Here is a 27,812-nt window from a genome sequence, read left to right as displayed (position 1 = left end):
ATACCACTTAATTTAAATTGTAGTTTAAGTGATCTTTTACCCTTAACACTTTGAATAGCCAGCAAAACTCGAGATCAAGAAAGACAAGAAGGTAAACAATAAATGAATTGATTAGGATTGAACTAAATCTCATTTATCAATTAAAACCGTAAGCTTTCCTTCCACATAATAACTGATCTTTGCCGATCCTCTCGGGTTTGGTTTCCAGGGTCTTGTGTTTGTACACGGATCGATGATGATGGAGGCAGCTACTAAGGACGAGCTTTGGACCATATTTGAGAAGGGCTCTGAAAACAGACACGTCTCTTCAACAAGTGAGAAAGAAATTTTAATTTCCCTGCGTTAGATTGACCCACCGATTCAAACGAAAACATCCCTTTTACCACTAAGAGTGACTGCCTTCTAATTTCTTATAACATGATCACCCCTGAATCAAATATTAAGGTTACAAGAATCTTCTTCGTATACCTCGTCATCGACTATTTTCGCCGCACCACTGACATTCCTTTTTTTATTTAGAAATGAATGCGGAGAGTTCTCGGTCCCATCTTATCCTTGGAATTATTATTGAGAGTACAAACTTAACTTCTGGTGCCGTTCTCAAAGGAAAGGTGAGTAATTTCTGGGTCTCTTTGTGTATTTTTTTTTTCTGTCTAATACACCTGTCAATTTTTCCTATGAAGAAATGTGGTGTCGGATTTTTGTACCCTTAATACTCGATTTTCCTTGTTCTACCGTGCGTGACAGATTGTGAATTATGTGTTTTTATTTTTTAGATCAGCTTGGTTGATTTGGCAGGATCTGAACGTGCTGCAAAAACGGGTGCAAGCGCCGAACAGCTCAAGGTAGTTTTCTCGAGACCCAGCAAGAATGTTCTACGTTTTTCTTTGGTGTAGAATCTCATAAACGCAAACGCTGCTTAACACCAAGTTCTTTTTTTCTTTCCTCTTTTTACCTTTCACTTTCTTAATAATTGAATGTTTGATATGTGTCCCACAGGAAGCCCAATCGATTAACAAGAGTTTAAGTGCCTTAGGAGACGTAATCTCGGCTTTATCCAGCGAGCAGCAGTTTATTCCCTACAGAAACAACAAACTTACCTTGCTCATGCAGGACTCATTAGGTAAGATGGCGAAAAAAATGCAAATGAATCACACCATTAGGAATATTAAGAACAATGGCGTTCAGTTTCTGTACCAAAACGGATCGACTTATTAGGGGACTTTTTTTGATTTGGTGGTATTAACTCAAGATTTATGTAAACACAACGGCCACTTACTGCCGAGGAAGCCAGCGAGAGCTCAGCGTTAAAGCAAGCATTCTGCTTGAAGCGCAAGAAAAACGCATGTGACCAAGTAAACTGCTTGCAGCGCGGGTGACCAAGTCGCGACTTGTTGACCAATCGCAGAGCCAAATACAGCAAAATCTGATGTATCCTGCCCTACTTTCCACACTCAAGTGAAAACTGCGCTTTATTGTTTTCTTTGTTTTTTTTTTTTTCTACAGGTGGTAACGCAAAAACTCTTATGTTTGTGAACATATCCCCCGCGGATTACAACACAGATGAGACTATCACATCTCTGACGTGAGTACTTAAACTTAAACTTAACCTTACATTGACAGTTTGAAAGTACAAGAGTTCCTAAGTATTTATCGTTTGTCTCGCGATGCAGTCACTTCCGATATATAGGGCGACGTTTTTATCCTATGCTTTTTAGTCATTTTTGCTTATTTTACTATGTTCTCTTTTCTGACTTATGTTTGCGTTGGTATCTCGCGCACTGTTTCTCCTCCTTTCTGTTTGATTGTTTCTTTAGTGTCTGAACGTTTTTTATCCCTCTCCGGTTTGTTTGTCATGCTATCATCTGCAGCACCTGCGAACAGTTTTTATCACTCTTTGGTGAACATGGTGGTATTATTCAAGGAATGATTTTGAGTCGTGACGAAACTTCGCCAACATTCTCACATTTTTAAACATTTAGCTAATTTGCTGCGTTCATTTTGTCCATCCCAATTTAATTTTAGTTCCCTATTGATATACTTAATTGTCGCTCACTTTTCGATTCAACCGTGTTGACAAAAGCATGCAAAAACGACTTCTTGACTTTGAAACAAACTAAAAATGTCTACGCAAAGTAATAGCAGTGTCTGTTTATAGGTATTGTATGGGAAGAACAATCTTTGAGCAGGATCAGTAGTCACTCTGTTCCTCTCTCTGCCTCTTTGTTGTCCTCATTGATTTCTTCTTTCCTGAAACAAACATTTTACATTTGTCACTGTTCACTTTAAAAGCAAAAGGAACAGATTTCCTATAGAAGAAGTTACTTCCTTCTTCAATGTCATTGGCTATGATTTTTCAGCCTTTCCAAATTATTGCCGGACATACCATGCTTAATTCGAAAGATCATCATTTAATTGTTTCTGTGGTTAATTTTTTTCAAAATTAAGTTAACTTTTTTAGAGCTAACTTTTAAAAGTTTCTCATATTACTTTCATCGCCATAATGTCTAGCATCGTATCGACCTTGAGCAGTTATTTCTGAATATTACCTTCTATACAAAAGAAACTCTTTTTTAAGACAAATTTTAGGAAGCAATTCATCAAAATCTTCCGGCTCCGAGCACTAGATAAAATCAACTTCTTTTTCTTGACATTGAGGAAAGAAAGATAAATACAAAGGAACAAGTAAATATAATGTGATTTCAAAAAGAAACTGAAAAAGTCAAGTGTGTTAATCGGTTTATTACAGAAAACTGCGTATTACAATCAGACTTACCCTTTTTTCACAAAATTAAACGTCACGTTATCCCCTATCAGCACAAAGGGAGCCCATTGGGAAGCTTTGGGGAACCCATTGCTTCTCAACCATTGAACGGCTTGGTGAAGAGATTCACTGGCACTTTCTCCACGAACAAGGTGTTTATAGAAATGCTCCATGAGCTTCGCCGTTGCTTCGTCTTCTATAGCCCACGATGCTACCAACACTGAAGGTGCACCAGATGCTAAGAATGCTCGAGCAATTCCAATTACTCCTTCCTTTTTAACCAATCCACGCCCACTGTGACAACAGCTGAGTACAACCAGTTTAGCTCGCACTTGTACTCCTTGAATGTCGGACATTGTCAGGAGGTAGTCTTCCTCTTTTGGAGTACTTTTAGCAGTACACTGGGCACTGTTAGTATTACGTTGAGGAGAGAGGGTAATCTCTCCTCTATTAGCATTTCCATGTGCGGCAAGATGTATCAGACTCACCAGAGGCATTTCTCGAAGTACCGCCTGCTTTGTTGCGTGACTTCCTGTTAAAGGCTGAACGCCCATCAATCGACCAACCATCTCTGCTTCCTTACTTGCACAGAACAATGGTGTAACGTTAATGACTCGTCCATTGTAATGCACTTCGCCAACCGTAGGATTACCCACTACCAGTGCATCAGTTTGACTGTGATAGCCCACTGGACTCTCTTCAATGACACGGAGAGTCGTTATTGAAGGGACGATGCGTATTCTGTACTTCTCCGATAAACACTTTCCGGCCGGTTCATCACGCAGGGCAGCAAACGGGACTCGATACGAAAAACGATCCGGCACAATGATGATTTCAGGCTCTGTAAGTAAATCTGCCACAGGCGCGACAATCCATTTGTAGCACAAATTATGAATTCTTTCGGTATCATTGATTTGTTCACCTCGCAAATTTGCTCGATTCTCTTTATGAAGAGATGTCGTCACGCCGTCATACAGAGATCGATCTTCGCAGTTCGCTGTGGGTAAAACGCCAAAGCCAGCGGCGCACTTTTTGAAAATTCCTTCCACATCGCAAACTTGCTCAGCATCAAGAGTGTTTACTTTCGCTTCTGTTTGTCGAAAGCAAGTGTCTCCATTTGCTTTCAATACCCAAAAAAGAACGTACCGCTGTGCATACGAAATGTGCATAAAAACATAGTTACTTTCTCTTTTCACGATTTTTTCAATCCCGAACCATTTATGTGGATCAGCTGAGATGTGGCTTTCCGCGGAGTATTTGTCTGCCATTGATTCTGCGAGGACTCGTGCTCGTCCCAGTTCCTCGAGATAGAGAGCATCTCGAAATTTTCCAATAAGGCAAAGCAAGGAACTGAGTAACTGATAGAAAAAAGTACCGTGTTCCTCGAAAAGAGACATTTTAAGTTTACTGCTTTCTTTCAGAAGAGTGTTCATTTGTTCGTATTTTCCTAAACTTTGTAGAAGATATTTCTTTGCCTCCTCAAGTTCCCCTTGCGATATCTTTAACTTAGGAAGAAAGAGAAAGCATTTAAACTCAGCCATTTTGTCTCCAGTTTGGCTGCTTATGGAGTAAGCTTTCTCTAAACAATCTTCTGCCTTGCCACGTTCACCAAGTAATTGGTATATATTGCCAAGGTTTATGTAAACACGTGCTTCGATATTTCTATGGCCAGCTTCTCTGATGATGGTAAGAGCCTTCTCACAATGTTCTTTTGCTTTCTGATTGTCATTCATAGAAGCAAATACAGTTGCCAAACTCACAAGAACGCAGGCTTCTCGTAATCTGTCACCAATTGCTATACTGCTGCCAACTGCTCTGTCCAAATATTCTTTAGCTTGCCGATTTTTTCGGAAATGAAAATAAACATTTCCAAGACAATGGTATGCTGCACATTCACCCTGTATGTCGCCAATTTCTATCGCGAGGGCAAGTGCTCTCTCGTGATATTCTTTAGCTTTCTGATACTCGCCAAAAGATTCAAGCACAGCTCCGAGGTTCTCGTGCGTTGTTTCTTCTCCTTTTCTGTCGCCAATTTCTTTCGCGATGGCAAGTGATTTCTCGTAATGTTCTTTAGCCCTCTGATAATCGGTAAGGGAATGAAACACAGCTCCGAGGTTCCCATAACTTGTTCCTTCTCTTCGTCTGTCACGAATTTCTTTCGCGATGGCAAGTGATTTCTCGTGATATTCTATAGCCTTCTGATTTTCGCCTAGGGAATGAAACACTGTTCCGAGGTTCCCGTACCTAGCTCCTTCTCCTTGTTTGTCGCCAATTTCTATCGCGATGGCAAGTGATATCTCTTGATATTCTTTAGCTTTCTGATATTCTCCACGGTGAATAAAACCAGTTCCGAGGTTCCCGTATAATAATCCTTCTCCTTTTCTGCCGCCAATTTCTATCGCGATGGCAAGTGCTTGCTCTAGATATTCTTTAGCCTTCTGGTATTCGCCAAGGAAATACAACACAGATCCGAGGTTCCCATAAAGTGTTCCTTCTTTTCGTCTGTCGCGAATTTCTATCGCGATGGCAAGTGCTTTCTCTTGATATTCTTTAGCCTTCTGATATTCGCTAAGGGAACAAAACACAATACCGAGGTTCCCGTATAATAATCCTTCTCCTCTTCTGTCGCCAATTTCTATTGCGATGGCAAGTGCTATCTCGTTATATTCTTTAGCCTTTTGGTATTCGCCAAGGGAATACAACACAGTTCCGAGGTTCCCATAACTTGTTCCTTCTTTTTTTCTGTCGCGAATTTCTATCGCGATGGCAAGTGCTTTCTCTTGTTATTCTTTAGCCTTCTGATATTCGCTAAGGGAACAAAACATAGCTCCGAGGTTCCCGTATAATGTTCCTTCTCCTTGTCTGTTGCAAATTTCTGTCGCGATGACAAGTGCTTTCTCGTTATATTCTTTAGCTTTCTGATATTCTCCAAGGGAACAAAACACAATTCCGAGTTTCCCGTCTACTGCTCCTTCTCCTGGTCTGTCGCCAATTTCTGTCGCGATGGCCAGTGCTTTCTCGTGACATACTACAGCCTTCTGATATTCGGAAAGGGAATACAACAGAGATCCGAGGTTCCCGTATCTTATTTCTTCTCCTTGTTTGTCGCCAATTTCTATCGCGATTGCAAGTGCTTTCTCAATGTGTATTTTTGCCTCCTGCATTTCAGCGAGGCGCTCACATACCTTTCCAAGTCGTTCATGAGCCATTGCTTCTTCTCTTTTGTGGCCAATCGTTTGCATGGTTGTGAGTGCGCTTTTGAAACATTGCTTTGCCTCTACAAACCGGCCCTGTGCTTTAAGTTTGTCACCTAGTTGTATGGTTAGTCTTTCAGCGTGGATGAACGTGTAAAGAAGTTTCTCAGCATATCTTTCCGCACGTTTGAAACCAGAGATGGCGTTGTACGCATTGAATATCACATCGTAAATATCAAGGTGAATACCAGAGTCAAGGTTTTTAAGAAGAATTACACATTCATTGCATAACTGGGTCGCATGTGGGCCACGATCAGTCTTGAGAAGAAATATGGCATCATCTAAACCTATCTGGACTGATTTTAGGATTTCTGCAGCGTTATTCATTACAACTCTTTTCTGGTTACCGTGGAAAAGAATTAACAAAGAAGTAAACCTGAAAAAGGTAAAAATAAAAACTGACAATGTTGGAGTCCATAAACTTTTTAGGGAAGTAGCTGTTTTCTTCCTTGTCTGAGGGCAACATTACTTTTTAACTCTTTTTTCTCAGTGAATCAGCTGGCTTGCCGTCAAAGAAGTGATGGAAATGTAGCTTCTCCTTACAATATTAATTTACCATACAGCAATCAAGAAGTGAAAGTTATTATAGGGTGTTTTCTCTATCATTTCCAAGTTTCAATCCTAAGCATTTTAGCGGATTATATTTCTAAACTGAATAAATATTTAGCCACATATTTTGAAAAAAGAAAAGTTCCTCGGATAGGTAGGAGACCAAAATCAATAAACTGATATCAAATTTTCTCCGCAAAGCAACGAAGAGTGCAAAGAGGTAGCGTAAGATCGAATTTGAAAATTATCGGGAAAAAGTAATCATTGTAAAAACCTGAGAAGGATGGAACTTTCACAAATATTAGAGCTCAGCCAACCAGTCACAGACTAGTAGAAATTCAGTTTTGGCTGGTGGTTTTCGATTTCCACAAACCAGTTTGGTTGGTAAACAAACTGAAATCGTCGTAACTTCTAAGTTGTCACCAGGCACCAGGCTAATAAGTTAAAAAGTTAGTGTCGAGCCCTGTTGCACATTATTGGTAAGAGTGTGGTGGTTTAAAATTGCCCTTTGCCCGACTGCTTGAAACCTTGAAGTTACAGAATTGAGAAGTATGCTGCTTCTCTTTCCGAAATCAACGTATTATTCATTGAACAAGTGGCGAGAATACTTGTCAGCTGAGGATGAACATGGTTTCTTAAAACAACGTCAAATTTTCACTACTGACCAACAAGGTAGTGTGAAGGAGTTAGAAGGAATAATTGTTGACGAGATCATAAATTCAAAGAGTTAAGGTGTTTTGCAATCAAATCAAATCAAATATTGATCCGTATTTGTTAGGTCTTCACAAATATCAGATCGTTTGGAATTAGAACTCTTTTATCACTGAATTTCCTCAAATTTGAACTCAAAATATGTATTTTAAGGAAAAAATGCGAGAAAAGAACAACTGTTATTACAGTTGTTATTGTTAGTAACAAACCTTTTTAAAAATAAACAAGCAGTACAGGAGCTGAGCACGCAGCTCGTGTGAGAACAAATTGCTGAGTTTGGTCGGTTGAAAGAATCACTTAAAATGTCTGCGAACAGATTTTAAACTGTAGTTGGCAGTATCTTGGTCTTATGAGATTTATCAACAGAGGTGGCGGGGCGTTTTGAAACGTGGGTGGGGGGGGGGGGGGGGCAGCTTATCTTCGCCCAGCCATGCGTATACCCCTACTTAAAATTTCCAAAATGCCTTTCGAGTCATTCGGTGGCACAAGCAAACGTCTTTGCAATCTTTACAGTTTCAAGTGTGACCGTGATCGATTTCTGATTTACTTTCATTTTTCCCGGCACATTCTAAAATCTTGTGGTATAGCTTTCGATCGGGTTCCCACAAACAATTCCATCATGTCCGATTACCTAGACGCGTTGTCAAGTTTAATGCAGAGTTGCTGCGGTTGGTGATCTTCTCTAACACAGGCCGGAGCTGTTCAAGAAAAGTTTTAGAACATATTATTTCGTTCAGCGCGATGATGGGAAGAGATTGTTCCCACACGTTGGAACGGTTGAATTCGCGTACAAATGATCACCTCAGAATCGAAGATTTCACGGTTTATTCGGAGCACATGGTCATTACACACTAGCCAAGATGGCGTCCGATAGTCGATCTGTCTCACGAGGGCATGCGCCCGCGATACAATCAAGTAGAATTACTCTGGCAACTGCCAAAATGGTTAAACATTAATTATCAGTTATTTTGTTTCTTAACAGAGATTACAAGATTGAATATTTTACCAATGTTTATTCTGTGTTGAAGCAATATTTTGAGCACTAAAACGTGGGGGGTGGCTGTGCTTTCCAAATTTTTGTTCGGGGGAGGGGGGGGGCTTAAGCCTCCCTGTCCCCTTCCTCCTGCTCCGTCGCCTTTGTCGTGTGGCTGAAATTTCTCCCTTAAGTATCACTATATTCTTCAGCCAACAGTTTTAGAGAGTAAAGAAGTGTATCAGCTTGACTGTGTTAAATTGACGCAACACCTCATTCTCTTAAAATATTCACAGTGACATTTTTACTCACAGAAAGGAGATTTAGTTATTAGATCATGGAAGTGAAAGGCCCAGAGTTGAGTTAATTATTCTATTTTTAAGACTCTAATACGTTTAAGGCAAGTTTTTAGAAACAAATCTTTGTAATAGTCGAAGATTTTTCGAGTTTTAAATCTTCTGCCACCGACTCGGAGTGTTCAGTCCAAAACAAAAATCGGGAAAATATTGTTTCTAAATTTATTTTTTACAGTTGACCTTTTAAAACAGAACCCAGGCTTGTTTAATATTCTATCGTATGACTGACGAGACCAAAGTAAGAAACTAAAATAGAAATTTTTCTGCAAAACATAGATAAATGCAAATAGCTATTGTAAGAAAGACATGAAAAGTTGATAGGTGAAAAGAAAGATTTGAAAACCATAAAGGAACAACGGATACCAAGTGTAAGGATTGCGTACGATTTCTAAAGGGCAAAAATAGCCGTTTAGGAACCTGGAAATCAATCGCACTCAATCTTTCCCGTAAATTAAGCGCACAACACAAACTTATCAAATAAAAACAGTTTTTCTCGCTTTGAAATAATTTGAAATGTAGTAATACTGTGCGATATGTATCTGCTCTGTGTTACCACAATAACATTAGACGTGACCACACGGAGATTTTACTAGAAGAAGAATCTCGGCTCATGTGATGAACATTTTCATCCTTCATGTCAATTTCAATTTCGAATGACCCTATCTTACCCAATTCTTACATTGCGAACACTAACAACGGTTTCTGTCTATCTTAACCTGAGCACTTGTTTTGCCGATAGTGACTGACCCCGCACGTGACGCAATGTATACATTTAACATCTGTAAACTTCTCAAAACTTTTCCTGTGCACAGATTAGGCATCTCCTTTGAATGAGATGAATCAATATAGTAATGGTCTATGTAAAGACAGCTCTAGTTGTAAGGCGTTGAAATATTTGTATTGTAAAATTGATGAGATGTTGCATTAGCAGATCAGCACATTAACATTTAATTATCGTACTAACTTTGAACTCGTTGCCTTATAAAGTGAAGTAGCCAAACTTTGGAATGAGAAGCATCATGCAGTATGTGTCTGTTTAGAGGTTATAGGCGCGTAGCGAGTCTCAGCCCACCCCTGAAGCGCCCAGACAGAGTATGCGTTGTAAGACATGTCGGGGAGAGGTTTGCCGGGGAACTGGCACTAGTTATCTTTCCCAGACCCTTGACAGATCTTTCGCGGGCTCGTGTTCCTGAAGGTCTCATACATTCGCGTGAGCGAAGACACGCTCGCGACCAAGTGTTGATAACGAGGGTGGCGAAATCTTCGCAGCTGTTGTTTGCTCTGTCACGCAATAGGGGGAGGAAGCCCGCCGCGTGACGAGACCAAACAACGGCTGCGAAGGAGACAACAGTCTACAATAAGTGTGGCACCAATGCAGTTTATTTTGCTTGATATTATTGATTCAGAAACTGGTGATAATAGACCACAAAACACTTGTATCTGAGTTTATTTCAGATGAATTGGAAGGGGTTTTTTTTTTCCTGGTGCTCTCCATTTAACGATATTTTTGTTGGAATGTTTTGAAAGTTTATGTCCTTTTTCTTTTAAAAAAAAAATGCAAACAGCAGCTAGTTAGTTGCCCACCCATGCCATGTGTGGCAAACCTGTTGTGGGGGCGATGTGGTTGACTGCTCACGCTTCGCCTTCGCCATTATGTGATTGGTTTGTAACGTAAACGTAGAGTAAGCTCTGGAAACGAAGGAAACTTTTTTCCCTTCTAAATAATTTGAGAACTCTTTTTGTCTTCTCTACTTATAGGTATGCCTCTCGTGTAAAACTTATTACAAACGATGCTCAGAAAAACGCCGACAACAAAGAGATAAACAGATTGAAGGGAGTAAGTTGACACTGTTGTTGGGCTCTATCTCGACTCTATTCTGTTCTCTCACATTTCCTTTCAATCGATTTATACTTTTTATTTCTTTGTCCTTTTAAGATAATTGCAAAATTGAAGAAAGGAGAAACTGTGGATGACGCTGAAGGAGAAGACTAAACGACTCGCTGCGTCAAATAATCCGTACTTAAGAGGTATTGTTTTTTAAAGAGCAGTTCTCAATGGAATGTCGAGAACAATCCAGCTTGCATTGGTTTTGCTTTACACCGCTCTGTGATTGGTCCAGAAAACTCTCGCCACTCTCTCAACCAGTCAGATGTAAAACTAAAACCAATCACGATTTGTCAGCCGCGTTTTCCCGCGCTTTGGTCAGTTTGCTCCAGTGCTGTTACTTTGAGTTTTCATTGGTCCCTAACCCTTTTAACTCCCAGAAGTGATCAACATGTAACTTCCCCCTTTAATATCCACACATTATCTAGCAAACGGGTAATGGGGATATTCAAACTTATCAGGTAGAAGTTGTTACCTTGATCTGACACCAAATTCTCACGACTAATTTACCAAAAAAATGTGATGCAGCTAAAGGGGAGAATCAACAATCAGATCTTGGAAATGAAGATACTTTTTTATGGAGACCTGGTTTAACCCCAAAGCGTAGATTATCGAGTTCTTTCTTTTTTTTTTTTTTTTTTCCAGACACTTAGGTGCTGGTTCACCATTCAAGAAATTGGAGACTACAGGCTTCCCGATGGATGGCAGCTGTCGAAGTTCCACGAAAAAAAATAGCTAGATTAACGTTGTTAGCTTTTGATACAGACAGGCTCCTTGGACCAGAGAAACTGTGAACAGTTTTTGTGCAAATGGAGATATAAGTGATTTTCGAAGATGCATTATTTTTCTACGAACTGTACAAAGCCTTTTTCTATTTAATATTTATTTCCTGGCGTTCGTCATGTGACGAGGCTTTTGGTATTGTTAAGTGCTGGCAACTTTTTTCAGTATTCTGTTGATATCTTTTATTTAGTTCTGGAATAACTGATCGCCTTGGCAGAGACGTATCTCACAAAGTTAGCCCATCCTGGTTACACGATTACATCTGTATCATCTTTTCCTTATTGTTATTACGCAACAGAAGAACTTTCGAGAAAGTTTTTTCGGCAAAAAGGGCAGATCGATGAGTACTCCTGCAGAAGAGATCAGATTCTTAGATTTGCCGCAGTAGTTATTTTTAGATTGAAAAATTCTTAGCCCTGTACCCTCTTACATCAATGTACATAGTCTCCATATTGTACTCTATACATTTCTTAAGGTGTTGACAAGGAGAATTTGTTTAACAGTCAAGAACTTCTTTAGTTGGTGATCATTTCCTTTATTCTTGTGACCTTAATGTGTGACTCAGGGCTGATATTGTAAGGAGAAATTAGATGCTAGACACTCATAGGGTTTAAAGATTTAATTTTTTTTGTAAATAAGATGGCAACTGAATGAGAAAGGTTCTCTGTTTTATCCGATCAGTCAAATAACTCTCTGTCATCTGTGATGTCTGTGATGGAAATTGAATGTTCATCAAGATCTGATGAAGCATTCGTTTCGGTATCACAAGGTGAGCCAGACCTCTAAGATTTATTTTCCCTTCCTTTTTCGGGTGTTTAACGGTGGAATTTTGTTCGCGTTTTTTGTGCAGAGAGATAAATCTTCGCTGTTAATCTACGCTTTCCTCATCTAAATCCTTCTTGGCTGATTCATGATTTAATTGTCAGATCTCAATTCTCAGCCTCCCACGCACCACATTCGTATCACCTCAAACAAGGCTAGCACGTTTCAAATTATTATCATAACTCAGTCCTGGTTAGTTACAGGTTGCTGTCTGAGGTAGGAACCGAATTTTGTTCTCTTTTCGACTACTAAATGAACTCGAATAGCACGATAAGTAAGGCATAAATTAAAGTAATGTTACGTTTAGAAATGTAAGTCTCAGCTCTCTGTTTCGTTAAGTTATGTTGAAGTTCATAGCACGTAGTACGGTCAAACCTTTTTATCACACACACCTGAAAAACGCCTCTAAGGTCAAGTGATTAGGGCAATCTTTGAATATTTATGTGAAAGATATTTCGATATTTGCTAGCCAAGCAGATAGTCGTCGCGATAAAACCGATCACTTTTTAAGTGTCGCCTTGCGTGAGAGATCGTACGATGATCATCTCCATAGCATGTTATGAAAGCGTGACAAAAAATAATTGCGTCACAAAGTACTTGTTATTATGTGATCTTTATAGACTAGATTTGTAGTTACATAAACTTTTCATTTCTATTTCGCTCATTGTTTTGAGGAGGACGAAAGATACATATTTCTAGTTACTAGAATGTGGATAATGTTCAACATTTCCAAAATGTTTTGCCTGGCCGATTAAAAAGAATTGTCCGTGTCTCGTTTTCATGGAATGTCTCCTTTTCATAGAAACGTCTCTGATGAAATCGTGAGATTTCGTTCTCGATTATTTTATTGTTATCTTATCCTACCGGACAAGATCAACTCCCGCTGTCAATTTGATACTAGTTACATCGATGCGTGACAAACTCAATAATTGCGTTACATCAGGAGTCCTGATTCCCCCAGCGGTTCGTGAAGCATTGTAAAAGTAGAAATCTTCTCTCTGTGACTCCATTTTTAAGGGTTATCGAATTCCTCATCATCTTGTTTTAAATGTCGTTAATTTCCTGCTATTCAGGAAAACACGGCCGATCGATATTTCCGCCAACGTCAGTTCAAGAAATATTTTTCGAGTTACGAGAGCTGTAGAACTTTCAAAACAATCAAAAAGGAAAACTGAATCGCATCTGTAAACAATAATCTGAGAAACTGATGGAAAAAAAATCCGCTTATGGAGGATTTACCGGCGAGTTAAGCCTGTAAAATGTTGATCGAATAAAAATCCGTGATAATTTTATGCCGCAGTTAATTCCCTCGCTCCATATATGGAATGGCACGCATCTGGCTTAGAATGTTGGGAATCTGGGCGTCAGTCGTTGTTCTGTGTTCAACGCAAGCTTGGCCTTCGAAGACTTCACACTGTTTCTTGTTTAATATTGGTTTTGGTCGAGTAGTTCCCAACAAACAAAATGGAGCAGATCAAGAAAAAGATGGCTTGTCTTCGCGAAACTCTCGCTGAGGCAGAAGCCAAGGCGGATAAGGCAGAATGCGAATTGAGAGAGGCGAATGATCGAAGCGCTAAAGTGAGTACAGCTTCAATTATTGTCACGATCAGGTTGTTTGACATCGGTTTTATTAACCTCTTTCTGTTACTTACTACCCGTTGATCGGCTTCGAACGGTTTCTGGATAGAAGTTTTCTCGATATATGCTATAAAAGGGTTTTCTTCTTGACAAATATTGCTCGTGTTGAAGGGTTTACTTATCGCAAGCAGACTGGTTGGTCAGAAATATGGCTGGCCTACATTCCTTTGCTCCCTTCTCATCATGGAAATACAAAATGCTCATTCATTTGCCTGCAATCTTGCTTGTTTGAAGTAGAGGAGTGGTTATTTAGCTAGCTTGTCTGATTTGTAAGTTTAATATATGAAAACAGAAAAAGCTTGTTCGCTTGACTTGGAGCTCTTGTTTGGGTCAAGTTGATCTATAACAAAGCTGTGGTCGAGTTACTGTAGTTTCTAAGCTCGTCTTTTCATCGATTATTTCACAATATTCATATGATTTTATTGCCTATCAGTGAAGCTTTATGGAAGATTTAGTGCTGGCAATTAATAGCGATGGTATCAGTATAATCAAATTGAGTTCAATATTTGGCGCAGTGACAAAATATTTGACACAATTTCTCGTCACACAAGTGATTTTCTTCTACAAACAATGGTAACACGACCCTGAAATAACTGCTTTTTGTTCTCTGTTTTATCACGACCAGACCACTATAGTAGATCAAAACTTATCGATTTAACTAGTTAAGAGTTACTACGTATTTATAACATGTCCATAAAATTCATTTGGCACGACCCACCCTCTTTGAGAAATCATATGCCTGTTGAATGAATAGCATGGGTCATATTTTATTTATTTATTTATTTATCTGTATTGCCTATTGAGGGCAGAACTTTTGATGATGACAGTTAAAACACATCAGGTTCACAACTGCCAGCATCTAAGTGTAAGAATATTACTTGTTGTGGCATATGGCAGAGAACTGTCAGCGGATAGAATTTTAGTCATTGTTCATGAAAAAGGAGTATTTCTAACCAAAAGAACATCTCATTTTTCAAGGCAGAGCTCTACTGTCTATCCAAGCTTACAACTTTGCTAAATTTTGCGAGTTCTCTGTTTTCCTTACTGTCTGTTTATTTGTATGTGGGTAATTTTTGGTCTGTATCCTGAAAATCTGATTAACAATCAGCAATGAGTGATTTCATAGTCAATTTGGGAAATATTTGTCAACTCTTAATTTTAGACTGAAGAGGAGGTATCTTGTTTGACAAAAGAGTTGCAACAAATTGAAGATGAACTGGATGCTGCAGAATCTCGCTTGAGCACAATAACAGAACAGCTGAAACAAGCTGAGGCACAAGCAGATGAGAGTGAAAGGTACGGCAAGATTTTTTAGGTTAAACTGGGCTTATTTCAGTAACATTCACTTGATTGATTTTGACCTTGAAGCATGAATTGCCCATATTTACTTTCTGTTATGGCTCAACTACAATCGCAAAACACTCAACAATTGTAATCATGAGCACTCAACAACTTCACACTCTTGTGAGTGGAGTCAAGGTGCCAGAGTGGTATAATTACAATTCAGATGGCGATTGGTGCACTAAAAATATATTTGACCACTGATAGGTGAGCCCATCATGATTTGTGGATTCAGATCAGATCAGAAATCACCTCAACTTGAAGTATTCTTATTTGTGAGCATGTAAACATTTTGACTTAGATGGAAGTTTTGTTGATCCTATTGAAGTGACCTTGTGGCATTGGTTCTATATTTCCAAAACTAATTGAAATTTTCTTTTCCTAAGAGATAAGGCTGTACATATGATATATGCACAACTTCTTAAGTTCAGTTTGTAAAGATTTAATGTTAAGATGGGTTGATTTCACAAGAGACCCAGCTTAAGTTGTCATTATCTGCTGAGTACCTAACCTTGTCTCTCTTTACTTTTCAGAGTGAGGAAGGTTTTGGAAAACAGGGGTTTGGCTGATGAAGAGAGGGTGAGAAAGCCTCGCCAGTTTCTTTTGATGGAGCTTTTGGAAGCTTAAACTGAAATTGAGTGTGCTGTTAGCCTTATGTAAATTTTGCGACCCTCAGAATGAACCTTGAACATTTTCATTTTGCTCCACCTAACTGCATGTTGCTGAAGTTGAGGTCATATTGATAGTTCTGTGTTTTGTTCTAAATCAGTGATTTAGTTTCTGGTTTAGACAATGTGGTTGCTCAGAAGAAAATCCTAATATATTGAGTAGGATTACCCTATTATTAGTGATATACCAGAGTTGTCACTAGAAGGTGATAGGTGGCAGAAACCTGCTGGCTGTCGGACGGTTTTTTTGCACCAGTTACTCTGTGAATTGTGTTAATGTATGGCTAAGGAAGAGTTACTCAGATATGTCCCAGATTTCTGGAAATCACTTTTCAGAGTTTCAAATTTCATGCTTCTTGACCTGAGTAGGGCACATTGCAAAGTAATTTGCCATGCTTGCTACACAAGCATAATTGAGTTGCCTACTCAATTCAGATTGGAAATCTTTTTAAGAAGGAGGCTTCAAAAGATGATGTTGATAGGAAGTGCATCAGGGAATTGCTTATTCAAACTACAAATTTTATAATAAGTTTATAAATATGGTCCTGCCCTTCATTTAGTCTTCCCAGTTTGAGGCCAAATTGGCTGAGGAACGAGATAGAGCGGAAAGAGCTGAGAGAGAGTATGAAGAGGTTTGTCTTGCATAGTTTGTTATGTGGAGAATATTTTTACTCATTTAGGTTTGGCGTTAACTGTACAGTTACATCCTTGTATTAGTAGAAACAATTAAAGTGCACCTAAACCCCAAAAAATTATTTTCGCGTAACGAAATAAGCGTATTTTTTGGAGTATTTCTGTGCAAAAATTTTTTTATTTGCTCAAATCTTCAATTTTCTGTGCCCAGTCAAAATACGGAAAATCGGCCGCTATCTTGCCCCATGACCGAGTTTAAAGAGGAATGGCTCTAGCGGGTAATGTGAGGTCAAATCGAGAACACAAAAGTCTGCATTTCACACATTTTCGCTTGTTTGGGAAGGTTGTAGTCAATATTGTCTGAAAATATGCTGACTAAGTGTGTTGTAGGAGGTTGTAGCAACGTGCGAAATTTGCAAGAGGGTATCGCGCTTCATACTTTCCTCATACAACACACCTAGTCAGCATATTTCGGACAATATCGGCAACAATGTTCTCAAACAAGTGAAAATGTGTGAAATGCAGACTTTCGTATTCTCGATTTGACGTCACATTACCTGCTAGAGCCATTCCTCTTTAAACTCGGCCGTAGGGCAAGATGGCGGCTGATTTTCCGTATTTTGACTGGGCACAGAAAATTAAAGATTTGAGCAAATTAAGAAATTTTTGCACAGAAATACTCCAAAAAATAAGCTTATTTCGTTAAGCGAAAAAAAATTTGGGGTTTAGGTGCACTTTAATTGATAAAACGATTGGCAGAAAAGACTTCAAGTTGCACAATTGTTACTTCAAGTTGCACAATTGTTGTAGTAGCTATTCTATTGTTGAGGCCTAAAAGAGAACCTGTTTATCTGAAAAAAATCAAGAAAAGGGGAATGGTCTATTTTGTTGTTGCTAAACCATAGGAAATCAGGTTTCTCTGCTTAAATGAAAGCTTTGATGAAGGATACATGTACATGTCTTGCGAAGAAAAAAAATGGATTGGAATTGCAAAAATTGGAATTGCAAAAGCCTTTCAGCATGGATATGCAAAGAGGGATAGCAGGAATTAAGGCTCTTGGCATCTGTTTTAATGGCTATAGTTGCTTGTTATTTAAGATTGCTGCAAAGATTGCTAACCTGGAAAATGAATTAGAAGAAACCGAGTCTAGAGCTGAGGAGGCAGAAGAGTAAGTCAAGTCTTAATAATTATTTCTTAGTGGTACAGTGAAAATTAAGCCCAAATTAACACCAGAATTGGTACAATGGTGGTCAGTTGGATTTGGAATTTTTGTGCCTTTATTTTGAATGGAATATACACATCTGGAAAGGATTTACTTATGATCCAAAAGCAAAAACGCATTTCCATATCAGCCCAACACATTCACTTACATGTTTGCCAGAAAGCCACATCTTAATTTCCATCTTTAAGGGGTAGAGATAAGTTCAAACATTTTCCAGCCATTAACTAACAATTCATTAACTCACCTTGAAGTAATATGAAATTTGTATGCCATGGTCCTGCTTTTGTGTACCAGATTAACCCTTTACATGTAGCTCTTGTGAGTGACCAAGACAGAATTTCTCCTTACAATAACAAGCAGACAAGTTATGAGAATCATGCAAAACATCAATTAGGGGACTATCTGTCAATGCAATTTAACAAATGGTAAACACCACAGTGTACACTATTGAGTTATGGATGCACGCGGGAGGTTGCTAAGCACGAAAGAAGCGTAAGAGTCGCTTGAGGCAATAGCCGAGAGTGACTCTAGCTTCTTGAGTGCTCAGCAACCTCCCAAGTGCATCCATAACTCAATAGTGTACGCTGTGGTGTTTACCATTTGTTTTATAACATAACATTAACACATTGTAGCTAAAGAGTTCCCTTTTATTTAACAAATCTCATGTGACCAGAAAAAACAAGCGTGCGCGGAAAAATGGTCTTTACATTTGCTCACGTCAGCAGCGTACACCCATGGGCAAATGGGGGACGCTAAATTGACCAATCAGAGCGCGCGCTTTACTTTAGTTATGTTATAAACCAAATTCTCTAAACCACCGTAAGAATTGCATTGCTGACAGTAATGGGAATCACTTATGAAATTTTGAGTGAAAAAAGGTAAGAGACAGATCTAAGGCAAGAACTTGTCAGGTACACTGTATTTTGCTCTAGCTAATAGCCCATTTCAGACACAATTTTTTGGGCTTCAAGCAAAGCTATCTTTGGCATTGAGTTACAGGAACTTGGAGACTACTTTAGTCAGTTACTGAATGTATGTCATGTTAAACCAGTAACACTGTTAATTTTTTTTTTTTTAATTCTTATGTTCATTTTCTCATATGTTATATTTCTTAACTTGGTCTGTAGGAGTGTTAAGAACTTGGAGGAAGAGGTCACCTTGGTTGGAAATAATCTGCGAAGTTTAGAAGTCAGTGAAGGAGAGGTCAGTGTTTAATTAATAATTAATTTGTGAGGGCATGTTGCAATTAAAGCAAAGTCAACCTCTAAGAGTGACTTCCCTCTAGTTTCTCCATACAATATCACCCCTGATCGTACATTCAAATCACAAGAATAAAGAAATCAAAGCTAATGGAAGAGGTTCTTGATTGTTCAATATCTTCTTGTCAACACATTAGAAAATATGTAGAGAACAGTAAATAAAATATGCATACTGATGCTACGGTCAAAAGGGTTCATCTGTGAAGGCAAGTTATATCTAAAGCAAATTCACCTTTTAAAGAAAAGATTTCATTTTAATCGGGGGGGGTATATATTCAAACTTAAGTAATCATTTCGGATTTGTACATACCATTATTTTGTTGTTGTGTTTCATTGTTAGGCTTCCAAACGAGAAATAGATTATGATGACAAGATCAAAAGGCTTGAAGCAGAGTACACTGAGGTATTATTTCGTTTTGTTTATGTTTTCCTTTGGCTGCCATATTTGTATTTATTATCCAACTGTGCTTGGTAGAGTACAAATAATACCCAAGACAATTACAAATATCTTGCGGTATTTCTACTCCAGAGAATGGTTAGATAAGTTTTCTCACATTGTGCAAGCAAAAAATTGGATTGGAGTTATAAAATAGAATGGCAGACAATTTAAATTATTTTTCTGACAACAAAGAGTTGGAATGGCTGGTGAATATTGATCCGAGTTTTTTAGTTAAGTCAAACAACGAAAAGCAGTCAAGACGACAATGAAATGTTATCATTAATTAAAGGAAACAGAAACAGCAACACAACAAAGAATTCTGTTCCACTTCACATACTTCTGTCACGCACTCCCCATTAATAAATATCCATGAAACTTGGCACACTGAAATAACAATTTGAGGTGTTGGATAATAAATCTCTTATTAAATGTTTTGTTATACAAGCTCGTGAAAATACAGCACAACTCGTAAAAATACTCAGCAATACTACACAACAAAATGTTTAATAATATATATATACTGATGAGAAGGACTTTGTAAACTTGATAGATCCTGAATTTACAATACATTATTTTATTATTAAAACTTGAAGACTTTATTTGCCAGGCTGAAGATAGAGCAAATCAAGCTGAGGCAAAGGTAGTAGAACTGGAGAAAGAGATTGATAACTTGGATGGTAAGAAGTTCATTGATTAGATAAACATGAATTGACTTCATCACATCCAGGCTTCATTGAACATGAAATAGAAAAGAAGCTGGTTCTTTAGCTAAGAACAACTGATGTAGATCTCTGTGTCTGTATTTTGCCCTGAAGGAGTCGCACATAGTTGCATTAATGGTTTAAAAAATATGCAAAAAGAGTAAAGGACTAAAAGGAAAAAGCCAAATAGGAAAGGCAGACCAAGTAAAAAGTATGGTGTAGTGCTTTTAGCCAGATTCTGTTTAGGGTTTTCATTTAGAAATGCAGTGGCATGAGAGAAGTATGAATTGAAAGAGAAAATTATTCTCTCCACATCTGAACAACAAAATGGCCCAAGCTATGAATATTTTGTCAGAGAGTTTTGTGATGACCATTGCCTAAATAATGCTGTGCTTTTGTGTGTTTGTTCTTTTTTCTTTTCCTATTGTATCTATTTCTGGACTTTGAGATGATTTTTTTTTACTTATTTTATTTCAATTTCTGCAGCTGAACTGGAACAGTCCAAGAATGAATATGCCAAAGTGAAAGAGGAACTGGATGCAACAATGCAGGAGTTGAGTGAAATGTAAAAAAGAAAAAAAAACAGTTCACAAGGAACCATCAGGAACAATTTTCCTCTTGTGTCATGTAAACTTGTATGAATTAGGAGTTTTGGGTTAACAAGACGAGTTTTTCAGTTGAATAACTTCTTTTTTTAATTTAATTAGGTATTTAGGAAAATTGAATTACATGTAACATCTATGTCAAGGCTGTGCTCTAAAGAAAATTGAATGGAGCCCAGTGCTCTGAAACTGTGAAATCCAGGGTGCCCAGCCTATGCTTTGGATGAAAAAACTAAAATTTCACAAGCAAAAGTAAGGGGCCACTTGGCGATACTAGACCACAGCCTTGCATGTAGAAAAAAAAACATCTGATTAACATAGTCTGTTAATACATTAATTCTTTATCTTTGTTTTTATTGCTACTGGGGCGATCACTTTCAATAAACACCTGTTTTAGAAGTGTAGAGTTGTCAAGAAACAGTTGCATTCACTGGCTTTGTTTATCAGCATAGTAATTTTCTAACCTTTTGTGGCAATATCTTGAGGAAGGGATTTGTTTTATTCTACCTTTTATTTGTAATTCGTTTTGAAAACTGATCAGAATGGCTAAGCCCCTTAATCCTTTTCACCCTGACATCTGTTTCCATTTTCTCCATACTGTTCTCTGTATGTTTCCTAAAGTGCTGATGAGGAGAATTTGCTTAACAATCGAGATCCTCCTTTGTGATCATTTTCTTTATTCTCGTGACCTTAATGTGTGATTCAGAGGTGATATTGTAGGGAGAAATTAAATGCTAGTCACTCTTTAGGGGTCAAAAGCTTAAAGGATTGGTTGTACAGTTTTGGGTGAGTCTTGGCCACTGAGAAAAAGTGAAATAAAGAGCTAGCTCAGTCAGACCCTTTTGGATTGGTTCAATTCACACCATATATTCAGGTTTGCCTTTCTAGAGAGCAAATGAAAGAAGGTTGCCTTCATTGACCAAGAGTTCTTTGTTGATTATTTGGAAGTAGTGTCATCGATAAAATTCCTCAGAGCTGCCATGAATTTGAGTTAACGAAATTGAGGTGTTATGCAGTAGTCACTAGACAAGAGTGACCTAACCTTTAAACATTGTGACGCTAGCGTGACTAGTCTGCTAGTCACGCTAGGTCCTCTTTCTTGATCACCAAATACGATATCATTTCCTTTTGATGCCTTTTGACTGGGAAATCAGCGGTAAGCCACGGTCAACCTTTAAGAATAATTTATTCCGCAAGTTAGCTGGTCAGATTAAAAATCAATTGAAACTTGTTTTTATCAGTAATATTGTGTCCTTTGAGGGAAGTAAAACCTGTCTAACCATCTCTAATGTTTCGCGTAAAAACTTGCGCGAGATCTACTACAGTAAAGAAAGTTGATTATGATATACTTAAGCTTGGATATAGGGCTATACAGCCGATTGTGCCTCAATAACTATGCAAGCATTCCGAGAGCGTGTCACATAAGGATCTAACAAATACCTGTGTTTAGTACCGAAATCTCCCTCGCTTGGTAACCTCACTCAACACACTATTGAGAGCGTTCACTTTTACAGGTTTCTTTTCTGTCATTGTTTGTATTACGGCTCACGTGCGAGGTTCATTGCTTAACTTGATAGATTACTTTAGTTCTCATGTAACCCCACGGGGGGAGGGGGGGAGAGATATCATAAGGTGAGTCGTTTTAATCCTTCCAAACTAGTAAACGTTCAATCCTTCATCTTTGGCCAGTGGTGAGAAATTGGTGTCCTAGCACCATTATATGAACTGCTCGTGCATAAGCGTCGAAAGGATTTTATGACGAGATGACTTGGCAGACCAAAGGGGTCAGCCTAAATTCCTTCGATCTTCCATTTGATTTATTTCTTTTATTAGCCTCAATTAGCAAGGGTCGGTCAGCCTACAGTACGGTCGCTTTGCCTTTCATGATTGTGACCGGAAATGACTTTATTGATAGATGCTTTTCTAGCTTTCAGGAGTAGGGACTAGATCGAACTTGGGCTCCATTTCCGCCGTTTTCTCGTGTATGGTCATCAATCCACCAAAGAAGGGAACGTTTAACGCCGGAGTCTCTGGCTCATTTCCCGAATAGCCGCTGAACATCGAGCCGAGATCGAGCTTCTTCGCAGAGAGTTTTGGAGACTTTGCCTAACCTGCGGTCTGCGAACGCTTCTTTCCTTTCAAATAATGACAAAACAATTTAAATATTTTCTCAGATTTGAAGTGTTTTATTTGTTTCAAACTTGACATGAAAATGACTCGTTTGATCTCAAGCCTGCAGGTACTTAACTATCAGAGGGTGAGGTTTATCATAAGATTGCAATAACAGGTAAATATCTGTTTTAAACTAGGGAAGCATTGAAGGTTACTTTACAAAAGAACGGAGTGTGCTGACAAAGTATGGATCCATAACAAAACGGAGTCCTTCCTTGGGATTGTTTTTAGCATAGAAGTTGATTATTTGTTCATCGGTTTTCCCATCTTTCATCATTTTCATGATGTTTTCCTGAATCAGATTTGCCAAGACCAGTACGTCATCCTTCAAAGTGGGGCAACCCCTTGCTTTAAGGAAATCATTTACTTGTGCCTGGGTTTTCTTCATTGCAAATCCTTTCATGGCGTAGTAAAATGCGGTTGCATACTTGTCAAAGTTTGCAGCAAGAGTGGCCCAGTCATTGGAGATGTCTCTGAGGGTTTCGTAACTTCTAACCTCCATTCCCAGTGCAGAAAGAAGACCATCAAGAGACTTCTTCATTTTCGTCACGGCGTCTTCAGCTTGTTGTCGTTTTCCGTTCACTTTGTCTATGGCGTCGTTTAGTTTGTTCAACTCTGTTATTCCGGTGTACAACGTCAAACCAAAGCCAGCCACAGCCAGAGCGGCACCTGCTGCTCCGGCTATGGCTCCTATATCAGCAACGATTCCATCGGCTGCAGCTATTCCTGCGCTGGTCAGGCCGTAGGAGACGAGGCCGACAACCCCAACTGTAGTTTGTGTGATGTTCAGGGCCAGACCAATGTCTTTCATAACTTTGCTTGGATTGCTGAGGTTCAACTGCAATTCGTCGTTCAGTTTGCTCACAACATCAGCCGGTAGTTTCCTCATGCTCTGCTTCAAATGGTCGAGACGAGTCTTAACGATCTTGTACACATTCTGGTAGAAATCGTTCGCGTGATCGATGGCTGTCTGCGCACTTTCGAGGGCTGATTTCAGTTGCTTTTGCTTCTTGTCTTCTTCGACAGTGAAGGCCACGTCACTCGCCAAAGTGGCTGTAATGGCAACTGCAGCTATTGCAATACCGACACCCATGATTTGTAGAACGGAGTGTTGAGCTCTCCTCTTAACTCGGTCTTAAGGAACTAAATGAATTTGTGTTGTAAGAACGTGAAGTATTAACCAGTAGTGTTGTTGTGTATCGGTTGCAATTTACAAAAAGCCTTGTTCAGGGGCAATGACAACAATAAAACTCTACAGGAACTTGACCTTACACAGATCCTTCGATTAGCATCAGGTGACCCGATCACGAAATCTCTCTTCCACAATTTTCTTTGGAATAGTGAACTTTCCTCTAATCACGAGTAATGTGTTATCAATATTTATGGACGAGATTTGTCTTTTAATTTTAAGAAGGTCACCAGATATCCCAAGCGTATTTTTTCACCATTGCACCCGCCTGCAATTGGAACATGAAAATATGCGGCTACAATCGGATTAGATCCCGAAACACGCACTTTCGGCTGTTTGTTTAGTTGTTGAACAACCCACTCCAATTACCAGACGTACTTCTCCTCATCACAGCTTTACAACAACAACTCGGTTCACTAAACAACAGTTATTTACGAAAACACACTTATCTGCTTTGGAAACGCACCAGGGCTGTGTACCTCTTTGCCCACCAGTTTTCAAGTATTTTCACAATTCAGCTGAGGTCGTTTGCAATGGAAAGCCAGTATAATCAGTTACTTTCTCTATCGAAAACCGTCGGCGCCTTTTACGAGGATGTTTATGCCCCAGTTCTGCAGGCGTTGCCATGGATCGACGACGGAACTGGTCTGAAGACAGCCAGCGAGAAGGTTCTTGGTAACATAACCTTTACAGTCTTTGAACTTTCTACCTACAAAAACCAGAAGACAAGTCAGCCAACACTCGCCAAATTGCGCCAACGCTGCCAAGAGCTGGAGTCAATCTACCATAAAATGCAAGACGAAATGCGTCCATTGCTTGAGAAACTGCCCCCGAGCGATCGCAGCTGGGATAAGCTGAAAGATATGGTCCCAAAATGGAGAAACCTCAGCAGCTCAGAAGTGCTTCCCTTGAGCATGCATCACGCTGTCGAAGAGTCATTCTCCTCTAAGAATATGTTGATGGTAATGGCTGCTACAAATTTCACAAGACCAGCTGCGCCTACACTTCCACTTGACGAATCTATGCTCGGGAAGCTAATGGCTGAAAAAATTAAGTCCATGCACGCGCAGGGAAAAAGCGATCATGATATTGCAGTGGAATTCGGTTCTCATGGACTCTGGCTGGAAAGATCTTTCCTGCACGCGATTCGATAAACTGTTTGTTGATTTTCTTAGGTCACGGGTCTTGGAGACAAGGGCTATTCTGTGGAACTTTTATTGAATAATTCATTTGATGTAATTCAATTTTGTCTGTATCATCCATTTATCATTTCAGAGTATATTAAAATTCAGCGATGATTTAACGTTTGCACGGCTCGTTTGAAGACCACTTTCTTTTAGTGATGAGGATTCCGTGATTAAATAAAGTGATTAAAAAAATTAAATAAATAAAGTTTTCTGTTAGTTTCTGTCTACCACCTTAGTTGAGGAAATTGCAAATTGCCGACTGCAATAGTGCTGTGGGCGGCAATAGTCCAAGGGTCCGATCTGATTCAGCTCTGGCTCCCTCGCTATCACCACGTTTTAATTTCCTACGTACGTGGCTTATTTCACGGTTCAGCGCACATATGTATGCTAGGACGTGCCTGTGTAAATGATTCTTGCACATGTGAAGATTAAAATTGTTTCGGCCCAATATTTGGAACAGGATCAATTTTATGATTTAATGATTTAAAGCCTCTTGGAAAGTTGTTCTTTCTCTTTTAGGCGTCAAACGCACTTGCAGGCGAATAACCTGATACCTAACCCTTTCATTCATAACCACTGAGAACTCTGGGTAATTATTTAAGTATTTTCACTAATTCACTAAAACAATGGCCTGTAACCTCATTGGGTTCACAGTGTGAAGTTCAAAACAGCGTATCACGGAAACTGTTGTTACTGCCCTCGCTGTCAGAGGCTCAATGACCAATCTAACCAACATACTTTTTCAAAACATTTATTACAGTGTGCGCGTTTGTATCGTGTTTATCACTACTGCTGTTTGTCCTTTGTTTTGGAGACAAATTGTAAAAACATTTCTTTCAAGGACGTGGTCACGAAAAGACATTACCACGGCCTCTAGTCGCACTCAGGGAATCTCGGCTTTTCACCTTATCCTTTACACCGTAACATCAGTATGCATATTCTCCATACTGTTCTCTATACATTTCCTTTGATACTTACGAGAAGAATTCGTTTAAAAATCAAAGCTTCTTAGGTTGACGATCACTTCCTTTATTCTCGTGATTAATGAATGCTTCAGCTGTATTACCTCGACGAGAAATCATGTGTGTGTCACTCTTTAGTACCTGAGGGTTTAAGACGTTCATATGATCCATAGTAATATTTTGTGTCACTTTGTGCGACTTATGGGACATTCTAAAATGCACTTAAGAAAGAAAAAAACTTTAATTTGGTAAGACATAACAACACAGTGGGAAATCTTAAACTAGATGGAACAAGGATTGTTAGAGATAAATCAGATTGAAAAGAGTTGCAAAGCTAAGAACAAAGTTCCCGTTTTTAGCAAAACAAAATTGACGAGTTGAACAAAAAAGCAGACAAACTCAAAAATGATGTGAAGACATCCAGTGATCTCTACGATCACGTCTATTTCTTAGTGGCTGTCGATCTTGAGCGTATAAAAAAGGCCATCGACAAACTCCCGAGCGATTTACTAGTGAAGCTGCAAAACGAGATGAACGATGCCCTCAAGGAGAGCGAAGGTGAACATGCTGTTAAAATACTTGGTCAAGTGATAGGGTACACTGGAGGTACTGCTAGAGTCATATCCGGAATACTCCAGATCGTCCGCTACAAACGAAATAGGAGAGCTCAAAACGAGGATCCTCCAGAAGAGCCCGATCCTTTCGAATACGTTCCTCTTGATGGTGAAGAAGCTCCGGTTTCCTCCAGAACCAGCCAGTTCCTTCTCAAAAACTCCAAAGCTTAACTTGAAAGCCATCAATGGTCTTAACATGGCTGGAATAGTTTTTGGAGTGGCAGGTCTTGGCGTCACCATCGGCCTGGGGGTATGGACCCTGGACAAGTTGAAAGACGCGATAAAAGATGTAAAAGCGAAGCAAACTCAGGTGACTGCATTTCAATCGGCCATGGAGAAAGCTTCAAGATCCAATCGCGGAGGAAGCAGGTCTTCCAACAAAGAGTTACAGCCAGCTCACTTCGATGGCTAAGGTCTGGAAGAAGATCTCGGAGGAATTTGACAGTTATGAGAAATCGACGGATTATGCAATTCGAGGATACTTCATGAAAAAGTCGCTGGCAGACATCAAAGCAATGGTCGCAGAATATGGGGACAAGAGTAAGACCTACCCAGACGATGTTTATCCACTTGCCAAGACCTTGGCAGATGACATCAAGTACATGTTTGACCAAAAGAAGACAGACCAGGAGATTGCTGCCTTTTTTGCTACAGAAAATCCAAAAGTAGGTTTGAGATTCGTTTTCGATGAATTCTTCATCAGCTCCTTGCGTTGGATCTCACCAACCTAGGTGGACAAGTCTTTGGGCGTGGCTGAGAAGAGAGGTCCATGAGCGTACATTATATGCGCCTTTTTGAATAAGAAAAAGCGTTTATTGGCTTCCTTTGTATATGTATAATAAAAGAACAGGACTCTACATAGCACTGCAATTGTTTTCAACAGACGTATTGGTCAATTAGGAGACTAGCATCTTGAAGTTTAACTGAATCTTCTTTCAAAATATTTGCCCCTTGCGTTATATCAGATAGGTGACACTTAAGAACTGGGTGAAGACCATGACTGTAACTGCTTTAGGTAGAATTGTTAGGGTGGTGTTTCAATATACTGCAGTACTCTTTTGTATCATACTGAAATATAGACAACTAC

At 39.1% G+C, this 27,812-nt stretch overlaps 3 protein-coding genes and 1 pseudogene across 3 annotated transcripts in view; 3 read left to right on the top strand and 1 right to left on the bottom strand.

Annotated features, from left to right (window-relative positions):
* LOC111343079 (uncharacterized) overlaps positions 1-11,342 on the top strand; it is a 29,314-nt gene extending 17,972 nt beyond the window's left edge. Inside the window, exons 30-38 of the mRNA XM_022950252.2 lie at positions 59-91; positions 209-314; positions 520-611; positions 777-845; positions 1,000-1,123; positions 1,507-1,585; positions 10,366-10,444; positions 10,544-10,635; positions 11,138-11,342. Coding sequence (XP_022805987.2) covers positions 59-91; positions 209-314; positions 520-611; positions 777-845; positions 1,000-1,123; positions 1,507-1,585; positions 10,366-10,444; positions 10,544-10,600 — 639 coding nt within the window. The 3' untranslated portion in view covers positions 10,601-10,635; positions 11,138-11,342. The remainder of the gene's footprint in view (positions 1-58; positions 92-208; positions 315-519; positions 612-776; positions 846-999; positions 1,124-1,506; positions 1,586-10,365; positions 10,445-10,543; positions 10,636-11,137) is intronic.
* Positions 2,052-5,429, bottom strand: LOC111343171 (tetratricopeptide repeat protein 28). The gene is made up of 2 exons (XM_022950356.2): positions 2,777-5,429; positions 2,052-2,250 (listed from the first exon to the last, which is right to left on the bottom strand). The coding sequence occupies exons 1-2, from the start codon at positions 4,495-4,497 to the stop codon at positions 2,199-2,201; spliced, it is 1,773 nt and encodes a 590-aa protein (XP_022806091.2). The 5' UTR covers positions 4,498-5,429; the 3' UTR covers positions 2,052-2,198.
* A 2,107-nt stretch (positions 11,343-13,449) lies between the features above and the next one.
* Positions 13,450-20,734, top strand: LOC111343294 (uncharacterized). The gene is made up of 9 exons (XM_022950474.2): positions 13,450-13,675; positions 14,898-15,031; positions 15,610-15,655; positions 16,305-16,376; positions 17,476-17,546; positions 18,728-18,803; positions 19,200-19,262; positions 19,906-19,975; positions 20,486-20,734. Exons 1-9 carry the CDS (start codon positions 13,562-13,564, stop codon positions 20,566-20,568), a joined length of 729 nt encoding a protein of 242 aa, XP_022806209.1. The 5' UTR covers positions 13,450-13,561; the 3' UTR covers positions 20,569-20,734.
* A 3,761-nt stretch (positions 20,735-24,495) lies between these two features.
* Positions 24,496-27,458, top strand: LOC148731991 (uncharacterized; annotated as a pseudogene).
* Positions 27,459-27,812: the final 354 nt, after the last annotated feature.

This window comes from Stylophora pistillata, chromosome 4 (assembly GCF_964205215.1).
Source record: "Stylophora pistillata chromosome 4, jaStyPist1.2, whole genome shotgun sequence".
NCBI classification, from domain to species: Eukaryota; Metazoa; Cnidaria; class Anthozoa; order Scleractinia; family Pocilloporidae; genus Stylophora; species Stylophora pistillata.
This window is presented reverse-complemented; position numbering and strand designations above follow the sequence as displayed.

Bases quoted from the DNA above. Each gene is read 5' to 3' on its own strand.
- LOC111343171 (XM_022950356.2), bottom strand. From the start codon at position 4,497: ATGAATGACAATCAGAAAGCAAAAGAACATTGTGAGAAGGCTCTTACC. The intron at 2,251-2,776 runs GTAAGTCTGATT...TGTTTGTTTCAG, and splicing joins TTTAATTTTGTGAAAAAAGG to GAAAGAAGAAATCAATGAGG.
- LOC111343294 (XM_022950474.2), top strand. From the start codon at position 13,562: ATGGAGCAGATCAAGAAAAAGATGGCTTGTCTTCGCGAAACTCTCGCT. The intron at 15,656-16,304 runs GTGAGAAAGCCT...CCCTTCATTTAG, and splicing joins GTTTGGCTGATGAAGAGAGG to TCTTCCCAGTTTGAGGCCAA. The intron at 19,263-19,905 runs GTATTATTTCGT...TTTATTTGCCAG, and splicing joins TTGAAGCAGAGTACACTGAG to GCTGAAGATAGAGCAAATCA.